This window comes from Eurosta solidaginis, chromosome 4 (assembly GCF_040869045.1).
Source record: "Eurosta solidaginis isolate ZX-2024a chromosome 4, ASM4086904v1, whole genome shotgun sequence".
In the NCBI taxonomy this organism is placed as follows: domain Eukaryota; kingdom Metazoa; phylum Arthropoda; class Insecta; order Diptera; family Tephritidae; genus Eurosta; species Eurosta solidaginis.
This window is the reverse complement of record NC_090322.1, coordinates 123,726,083-123,736,849: the sequence shown is the minus strand read 5'-3', so window position 1 is coordinate 123,736,849 and position 10,767 is coordinate 123,726,083. Positions and strand designations below refer to the sequence as shown.

Genomic DNA, 10,767 nt, shown 5'->3' with positions numbered 1-10,767 from the left:
ATGAGACATTTTCGACTCCTTTTGACTACTAAAAACTGTTTAATCAATTCTGCGATCAAAAGAAGACTCGAAATCGACTCCCTCTTATGAGTGAAATATGATTTATTGAAAAAGCAACAACAAAATGTAAAGCGATCACAAAAAATGATTAAAATAAGATTCCAAATAGACTCTTAAATGTCTCGAGAAAGAATCGCAAAAGCTTTAAAACACACTTAAAAATTATTCCCACAAGACTCATAAATGATGGTAAATATGACTCGAAAAAGACTAAATACTGATCAGAAATATAGGTTAAAAGAGGCTCACCCAGTGTAGTCGCGCGTAGGGTACCATTTTCTCCCGACGAGGACGTCTTTTCTGATCAGAAAATGAGCGCATATATGCTTATTTTGATCATGCTGGAGACTCGAAAAAGACTTTAATATGATTAATAATTTCAAAAAATGCTGGGTGGGATGTGACGTGGAAAAGTAGCGAACTTCCAACTTTTGTTGCAAGCAAACCATAAGAAGAAGAATTTGGTATTTGCATTGGCTCAGGGTGCTTTCACACTTTGTAAGTGAAATTATTTTTCCCACTCGTTGGCACTTTCCTAACATTTTTCACAGTTTAAACCTGCAATTTAACAAATGAATAGGAAACAAAATATGTTAGCAAGTATTTTTCTTGTATAGTGAGAATGTTTATAACAGTGCTTCGCAAAATTTTGTATGTGAATGGGTAAAGCGAAATAAGCTTCAATTGCCAAGTCTGAAGTTCATTTATATTATTGTGGCTCGGCCATAACTCTGCCTGTTATGAACTTATCTGTTTCAAAAGCTTATCTACCAGCAATGCAATATAAGGAGCGTCTGGCAACAAGATAGAAAAGTGCTGTGCAATAGTTTTATTACAACCAATAACGTAGACCTCAGGTGATTATTGCTTTCTCATGCTCGCATGCTGGATTACCATCACTGCCGTCATCACCTCATGTTCGTGCCTGACATACAAACATCTTTCGACTCAATGGCGCATGTAACGCCACCGCAGCGTCAGAAGTTCGGTTTGGTGTATAGCGCTAGCTCACTGAGTTGACACCGGCCTTGACGTTGGTGTCATGGTAATAACACCACAAAAATGCGTCAACACCCAGGCTTATTAGAAATATTTGCGATTTGAGACAACTATGAATACGGGCGTATGAGTAACATTTGCATTTTTAATAACATTTTATATAAGCTAAGGGAGTATGGAAGGAAAAGTTCAGCCAGTACTTCTCTTTTGAAATATTTAGGTCTATAGGAACAATGAAATTTGCCGGACGGTATTATATGATAATATGTAGTCTTTAACTACGAATGAATAAATAATGCTATTCAAATAGTCCTATAATAAACATAATTATGAATGTATGTAAATAATAAATTAAAAAACATAATGGTTTTCAGCGACATTCCTCTTTAATTGATTTGATGTACATACATATTCTCATAGGATAACATAAATGTATGCATTTGCATTATTATAATCTTTTTCGCAGAAAATATTAAATCGAAATGTAAACATTAGCATTTACATTAAATAAAATACATTCCAACTAACTAGATAATCGTAAGTATGTATGTATGTTTGTATAGAAGAATTTTAAATTTCAAATAAATACAATAAAATAATTACATTCGGCGGAGAGATTCTTAGATTTATCGCAATTTCAAAATGAAAAAATAATAAAACTAATACGAATAGTCACTTAAAGCGCTAAGAGGTATACATATTTTTTATACGTTACCATATGTTCTTAATTGTAAAATAGGCCAAGGACAAAGCAAAAAACAAGTCTTATATAAATACACAAATTAATTATGTAGTTACATATGTATGTATATTCAAGTAAATCAGCTTAAATACAAAATGTAAAAGTAGTGACGAGATTACAACAAACAATATTATCTGAAATAATTCTGTTATATGCGTTTTTTTAATGCTTTTGCATAACTTTTAAAATAATAAGTAAACATTAGATTCAGTTTGGCATAAAGCGTTTCCAATTGATAAATAAAGAAAATTTGCACTCTAAAGCTAATTAAAATAAAATATTTAAATATTGCTTAGGTATATTACCAGGGATCATTCTGTGACGGTTGGTTGTGCAACTTTTTGCAAGATATATATGTACATATGTGTGTATGTATAAGTGTGAACAACTGATGCTGAGAGCACAAACTGCTGCAAGTATAGAACCGTGTTAGCATACATACATTCATACATTTTTAGCTAAAGCTAAAGATTTTTACGCAAAGAAAACTTAATTCCGCCAAGAATGACTTCCGTTCAGCGCTGCCACACATTTGTACACATGTACATTAGGATGGCCCTTATTTTTCGAAGTGTTCCGGTTCTCAATCTCACTGTAGTAATAATGAATAATTTGATATTAGAATATATATATACATATATGTATATTTCGATATTTATTTATTCTTTTCTCAAGAACCAAATTTTATAGAAAGAAAATTTTTGATAATCAAGAATTCAAAATCGAAAAATAAATATTTGTGTACATATTGAAAATTATAAAACTCAAAGTAATATAATTGCAAAGTTAAATTAAATTAGAGGAATAAACTGAATCCATTACCAGTACACTAAACTCTCCCCCATAAACATTGAAATAACCTTGAAATTTTTATGTGCAAGTTTTTAGGCCAATCAAAAAAATTTAGAGGTTGCGCCAGAAGTTGGAAATCGTAAAAAGGGCGAATTGTTACATTTAATTTATTTTGGGCCTAATTGTCTCTCCTTTGTTATCAATAACCTCTAGAGATTTTGGTTTCAAATGCATTTAAAATCAGAAAAATTGGCCAAATAATAAAAAAGTTATAAAAACAAACTTTCAACTTTTTATAATAAATTTTTAGAAATTTTCCAAATACATAGGTTTGTAGCTCAATCAATTTGACTTTAATTTAAATAATTTTTTTGACGGGTGTTGATAATTTTCTTTAATATAATAAATGAAGAAAACTGTTTGCATTTATACTATATATTTTAGCCTACAGCTCTGTTATTAATGGACCGATTTCTACGATTGTAGTCATTCATAATTTTCCAGGACCTCTAATTCCTTGCGCAACCTCTAAATCTTTATAGATTAGCATAATACTTTGTATATATTAGTTTTTGCTCCATTTGTATTTTTGTAGGGGGTGGAATCGAGAATCCAAACACTAATCCAAACTAAATTTTTCATATAGATGCGTTTAACACAAGGTTATATGAAGGAACTTCAGACCTGGCAATTTAAATTTATTTCGCTTTGCCCATTCACATACAAAATTTCGCGAAGCACAATAATTTCACTTGCAAAGTGTGCCAGCGCCCTTAGCCAAAGCAAATGTGAAATTCTTCTTCTTATGCTTTGCTTGTTGGCTACTTTTTCATATCAGATGGCGCCAGTGTCGCTCAGTGGACCGTTCTCCATAAAAATCCGTGCAATCTACTTATAATGCATAAGATTGAATAAAACGCATCTATACTCGTATGAAAAACTGCTATGTGACGGTGCTTTAAGGTATATATGTAAACATATGTATGCGTGTATGAAATCGCAAATCATTTTTGGTTAAGAATTTTCAAAGTTGTATATGTATTGTTGATCTCGAAAATAACAGTTTAAAGTTTTAGGTAAGCCTTAAAACTGGTTGTAGTATATATCAGTTTCTTACATTTATTATTATTAATATAATATCTGTAAACATTTCATTAATATCATTTATGTTTCATAATTTATTTTTTGTAATTAAAAATCTATTTGTATAAATAAAAATTTAACACGTTGCCGGATTTTTGTAATATTTTTCGTTTCATTGTTGCTGCCATGATATATAATATTTTTTAGTTCGACAATTTAATGAATTTCAGATTTTAGGTATTTTGCAATAGAATTCACTTAACAATTATTACAATGCTTTCTTTTATATGAGTATGTACTATGTTAATGAACTCTTATGCATATGAATTTAATTTATCATTTGTGTAATGAACTTTTTGTTTAAGGACTCATTCTTTATATGGGCACATAATTGCCTTTCGGCTTATAAAGTATTTTACCAGTCATAAATCTACGACGGATTTCAGAAAGTAGTAAACGTTTTTCTTTTTTGATTTTCTGTAAGACACCTTTGTTCTCCTGTGCTCGTCGCGACAAATACGGCAAGACTTCATTAACTGGACCGTAAGGGATGTATTTGTATGCAGAGTAGCCAGCTTGCCCTGAAAAATAAATATAAATGCGATTATGAAAAATTTATAATTGTCCTTGCTAAAATGTGATGAACGCCGTGGGGTGATGGTAGCGTTCTCCGCCTACCACACCGAAGATCATGGGTTCACGTCTCGAGCAAAGCAACATCAAAATTTTAGAAACAAGTTTTTTTCAAATTGGAAAATAATTTGTCTAAGCAGAGTCAACCCTTGACAGTGTTTGCTAAGCACTTCGAGTGTATTTCTGCCATGAAAAGTTAGTCAGTGAAAACTCATCTGCCTTGCAGATACCGTTCGAAATCGGCATAAAACAAGTAGGTATCGTTCCGGCAATTGGTAGGAAAAATTAAAAGGAGCACGACGCAAATTGGAAGAAAAGGTAAAATGAGATGAGAACGATTGAACTTTATATCCGTGGTCTTATGCAGCCGTAAGGTCCAATGTGGTAATATTAAATCCTTCCCGGAATTGTCGAACTTATACCTTAATGGTGCTTGTTACCGGAACATTACACTTAAAGGATCATCAACATCGAAAAAACTCCCCAAAAACCTTCGGGGAATGTCTTTATCGCTACAATAACAACAAGGATTGAAGTTTTGAAAACATTTTCGATATCAACTCGATGTATCGAATTAAAACGGTAGATCCTCAAAACCAACAATACGATCCCTAAACAAAAAATTCACATGACTAAGAAAAACATAATCCTTAAAGACATAAACTCAGGAAAGACTTATTATATGCCTCCTTTTTTTCTATGAGTTGATCGGGATGTGCAGTTTTTGTTGCAAAAGAAACTAACGTGTTCTAAAGAGTTTTTGCCTCCAGGAGATGATTTCAAAATTTTAAAACTTGTTCATGCAGGAAGGTGTACTGCATGGAACCACTGTGAATCAAATGGCAGGCATTTATATCGTTTAGAATTTGTAGGTTTTGCATTGGTGGATTTTGTTTTTGGTCATTTTAATCTCAACCTTTCTTTTGTATCAAGTCGCTTTAATTTTTCTCTGAGAATTTCAATATTAAATCGAGAAATCTTACTATAGTTTTTTGAGTAACTTTCCGTGGAGCTAGAGTCGTGAAACTTGGGACATACTTCAGAATCCGATGAGAATGCAACATGAAAGGAAAAAGCCAGGGACCCAACAAGTTATGACTTTAATGATAAAAGTGCCAAAAAAATAGGTTCATGTTTAACCAAACACATTTTTTTAGCAAAGTTTCATTCAATACTTGACTTATATTTTTTGAGGCTGATAGTATCAGTAAAATTACTCAATTTTTTTTAAGCAAAAATAGAAGGCATTTTGAAATTAAAAATTAACCGTTAGACCAATATACATACATACATAAATTTGATACCAATCGATTGCTCTTTCTATCCTCAACACAAGAATATCAGGGGCCTGTTTCTTGATTATACAAGTCTTGTAGTACAAGTGACATTGTTCTGACAAATTTTTCTTCTTAGAAGAAATTACTGGTATTACAAGACTTTTTTGGCGAAACGTGCACCAGGTGTTTCGTTTTAAACGTATAATCCCCCTATTGCGAGTGTCGATTGGAGTAGAATCGACTATTTATTGATTCTAGCTTTTCCATTATAACCACGATTACGATTACAGTAATCGTAATTTTAACTTTTCTACGATTATGGTTACAGTAATAGTAATCATTCGAACCACGATTATGATTACAGCAATCGTAATTTTAACATTTTTGCGATTATGATTACAGTAATCTCAATCATTGTAACCACAATTACGATTACTCTAATCTAATCTAATTTAAAAAAAGTTGAAATTACGATTAATGTAATCGTTATCGTAAGTGTAATCAATTACACATGTAATCTTTATCGCCCAGCTCTGATTTATGGATGTGTACATACCTAGCGGGAATGTGATATAATCACACATTCCTAATAATTGACCAAAGCAAATAACTTTATCCTCAGGTGATATACCAATTTCTTTCATGCTTTCAATGGCAAACCGAACAGTGTCCTCATTATGCGAAGCAACCATAATACCAATCTTTCTGGCATCCTCGCCACTATCTTTTAGTACCTGCAAAGATAAATGTGCAATTAACTGAGGCAATTTGTAATTATGTATGTATGTATATATTATGTATACTTTACGACTTAGCTTACCTTTATTCGCCGCAAGCACTCTGTCAAGGTTTTATGGTAGCTTTCAGTGGTTGCTTCAAAGTTTGGACAGATCGGATCTGGATAATTCATGCTAGCAGCACGTTCTCTCTCTTGTTCCATGTAGGCGCCCCGCACCAATTTAGCACCAAAATAGAAATTTTGCCGTTTAGCTTGCTCCAAATCAGTAACAACCTAAATGAGTTCGGTTATACTATAAGAGGAAAAAAAATCAATTTCAAGCAATTTTTACCTCGGCGAATGTTTCGCGCAAGTAGCACTGATAAGTATTGAAAACGATTGCCTTTTCTTTGTTGTATTTACGCATCATCTCGAGAGTAATACGCGTGATGGCGGGTTGGAAATATGTTTGTTCAGCGTCAATCATTATACGGACGTCCAGCTCAGCTGCAGCCTAATTGAATATAATGGTACATTTTAATTATCAGCGCAAATTATGTTTTTTTCGTCTAGAAAAAATTACCCGTATATACATATATATATACCTTAACAATTGTATTGACACGGCGTATCATATTTCTGAACATTTCTTCTTCCTTGGGCGGAATTTGTGAGATCAAACGACGCATTTGTCCTGTTTGTGGATCCGGCACACGGAACGTATCGCTTAGTTGAGAATCTTCATCCACAATACCGGACCAGGGGAATAAGTGAAGTATTCTATAATATAAAATTCAAATTTATTTTTTATTTGTGATCGTATATAAAGGTGGTCACATTTTTAGGAATTTTAATGTTCGATTAAAAATATGAAAATATTGCCTCTTATATCGTCACCAGCCAGAAGCATGATTTTGTGTTAGAAGCTTCGTTGATTTACCCTTTAGATTCTTTAGGTTCTACTTAAATCTACAGCTTCCTACCTTACATGGAAACTCCAATAATTTGCAATGCCGTTTTCATGAATGTATAATTCAATCACATGAAGTTGGACCAGAAAAATGAATGTGGCACATTCATGTTTCTGGCTGGCAACAAAGTAATGCTGTTCCTGTTTATATGACATATTCGTTAAAATGGCTCAACAAGTTAAAAAAAGAAACATTTACTGGCATATTGCGATGGAACCATTTCGAAAACCGCCAACGTAATCATCAGGCAATTTTGTAATGTTATCAAAGGTTTCACCGGGATTCGAACCGTGAATCACATGGTGAAACTGCATGGTTCGAATCCCGGTGAAACCTTTGATAACATTACAAAATTGACTGATGTTGATTACGTTGGCGGTTTTCGAAATGGTTCCATCGCAATATGCCAGTAAATGTTTCTTTCTTTTCAGTTTCTCTTAGAAAAGATAATAATTGAAATTCAATTATTATAAGCCGGTGTTAAGCTCATGAATTTTTAAATATAAGTATAAACTGAACACACCATTAAACAAACATACACAAATTAAAAAAAAAATGTAAGAATAGCACACATTCGTACTCATATTTACTAATAATTTTATAATTACTGTGCTATAACAACTCTATCCGAAAAAAAAATCCTCGTTGTTTAATTGAAGGCAAACCGGTTTATTCGAAGCCGTTGCCTATCGCCGGGCCAAAACTAAAAGACTTGAGAAAAATGTGCGAAAAACTGGTTATACTAAAAGAATATCATTATAAAAACCTAAAGGGCAACATTGAGGTTCGTGACGCTTTACCCGAACCCAACATTTCAGAAGATTCTGATTCCGAAAATGAGAACTACTTCTAAGTTTGCAATATCTTAGATAAAAACACATTAGTGTATACGAAGTTTAATTTAATGTGTAACTTTTTTCATTTACATACTTTCTACTAGCCTCAGCCACGGACGTTTTTCCAAGTATTGTGATACTCTGAACCCCAATCCGCCAACGCAATTGGCCTGCAGGCATTTTGTTTACGTCTTTTGAAGTTAAGGCCATACCATGACCAGTTGGGCCAATTCTAATAGCGTATTCGGACTCAGCGCATAAAAAGGTACAGAAAACATGAGCCGCATTACGTGATCCGACTACTTTGAATTTTTTTGTATAGCTGTCTTAACAAAAAATTAGATCAGTTTTTAAAACCTTTGTTGTGCCAGAAAAATTAATGTGCTAAATCTCGGAGAATAAAGGGGATGCGAGCAAAATAGTTATCTCAGTTGAAAGAGCAAATTGTGAGTATAATTTATTGATATATTTTTTCATTAAAAACTAATACTTCTAACTAATACTGTTTTCACACAGACGGCTTATTGAAAATTAAAGGCAGTTTTCTACATTAAGACGCTTATTGAGCTCAATCTTCCCTGCAAAATTCGAATCTATAATTATTTCACTAGTAGCTAATCGAATGCCTAATGAAGTCAAAAGCACAATGCAACTCTGTTGGCAGCGTTCCGCTTCTTAGTTTTTGGTGTGTTCAGTGCTTAAAAATGTCATTTGTCAAAGTAAATGTCATTTTCTGCATGGCGGAACGATACAAGGTGGCCGCATCGAACAGCTGATTATAACCTTTTTTTATTTGATTTGATACATCAACTTCCGGCGCGGAACGATTTTGACATTTGTCCATCGAATTTACAAAAACAAAGAACATGGAATATTTATTTATGTATGTAGGTATGTCACCATGCTGCCACCTTGTATCGTTCCGCCATGATTGTCTGTCATATAGCATTGTCATTTTATTCGTTTGACATTTCATCCTTCATACTAATCGAGCAGTTACTTCTGTGTGAAAGCAAAAAGTTTACGATTTCATTAGAAGGTGAAATGATATCATTAGGTTTCTGTGTGAAAACAGTATAAGGGAGCAATAAAGTTGAAACTCGATTTACCAACATTTTCATTTTGGCACATTCATGCATCTGGCAAGCGGCCGACGATATGGGGTGATACATATCGAAACTGCGTATGTAAGTCCACAGATGACATTTTCCAATATTTCATTATTGTATACTAGTCGACTTAACCAATAGAATTTTTTTGTTAACTTTAAAACCATAGGGTCTAATATGGGTTGTACACTATCTTTAAACCATGACGTGATCACGTATCTTTGTACATTGATTTTTTTCTTATGTGACCACTACCGTTTATTGAACATACCCTTCCTTGTCTGAGGTTACATTCTTCAAGAAGTCTTTTACATTTTTATTGTCGCCCAAACTAGAATAATATTTCTCTAAATCGTTGATGGTCTTGTGATGGGTCAGAACATTGCCTTGTCCACCGACTAGATCTTCCATATACTTGCGAGTCCTCATGATCACTTCCGACACTTGTAACTATGAAGAAGTACACGAATTTTGAAAAATGTTACTATAAATAATCTTGACCTTAGAAGCTTGTCTCGCCACTCACCAACAATTGCGGTCGACCGAGAGCCGTTAGCTTGATTGCTGTTATTCCTGTGCCAAAGGTGGCGCCTAAAGTATTTAAATAGAATTAGTGAAATGAATTAGTTTGCTATTCAAATATAAAGGTCCGAACATATAAGAATAACCTATTTGACGATCCCCATACAAACACATGCAGTCAACTCATCTGTCAGCGCACGATGCTGCAGTTGACTGGATGTGTTTGTATGGGGATCGTCAAATAGGTGTTCGGGCCTTAACAACATGAAAATGTTTGAATTTTTTCCAAATTACAACTAATTCTATTCTATACGTCCATACTACATACATTTGAATCTTATGTACAACCAATATGAAGAAATCAGCGTTTATCCGTTGGCTTATATACCTACTTGCATATGTGTACAAACATTTATTTTTATGTACAAACTAATGGCATTTGTTGCAAACTTAATAAATTCGAGTTAAGCTTACCCAGAGCAACGCGACGAGGGACGGTTTTATGATCGTCATCTTTGTTAGTAAGTTAATTGAATTTTGATTTTTATATATTGATTGATGCGTTTGCATTTTGATAATTCAAATTTTGTGTGAATTCATTAGCAGGAATAAAAAAATAATATAAAGTATAAAAACGGACAAAATATATTTTCAAATACATAATATTAGTAAAATAAATCAATAACAAAACCAAAAATGAAGCAAAATGTGTCTTATATGATCAGTAATTATCAGAACAGGGGCGTGATCGGCAGGGCCGCAGAGAGAAAGTGTATGAAATGAATTCTCTAATAACCAGGGTTCAACTATGTATATGCTTGGCTCATCTCTACAGCAACAACATACCTAGTTTGCGCCAAATTAGATTCATTTAATAATAAAATCACTAAAAGTAATTTGAAACTATTTTATAAACCAAGGCAGTATATACAGTAAGTATCCCTACGCCAGTAGGGAAAAAATAAAATCAACTGATGAGATAAGCCAACCATATACATAATTGAGCCATGTTCATAGCACTGTGC

The 10,767-nt window shown here is 33.2% G+C and overlaps 1 protein-coding gene across 2 annotated transcripts in view; it reads right to left on the bottom strand.

Moving 5' to 3' along the window:
• Positions 1-1,426: 1,426 nt before the first annotated feature.
• slgA (proline dehydrogenase slgA) overlaps positions 1,427-10,767 on the bottom strand; it is a 110,094-nt gene continuing 100,753 nt past the window's right edge. For both annotated transcript variants that reach the window (XM_067782739.1, XM_067782740.1), the window contains exons 6-12: positions 9,747-9,811; positions 9,492-9,670; positions 6,910-7,084; positions 6,657-6,818; positions 6,407-6,598; positions 6,143-6,320; positions 1,427-4,257 (exon numbers count right to left, since the gene is read on the bottom strand). In XM_067782739.1, coding sequence (XP_067638840.1) covers positions 4,052-4,257; positions 6,143-6,320; positions 6,407-6,598; positions 6,657-6,818; positions 6,910-7,084; positions 9,492-9,670; positions 9,747-9,811 — 1,157 coding nt within the window. In that variant the 3' untranslated portion in view covers positions 1,427-4,051. The remainder of the gene's footprint in view (positions 4,258-6,142; positions 6,321-6,406; positions 6,599-6,656; positions 6,819-6,909; positions 7,085-9,491; positions 9,671-9,746; positions 9,812-10,767) is intronic.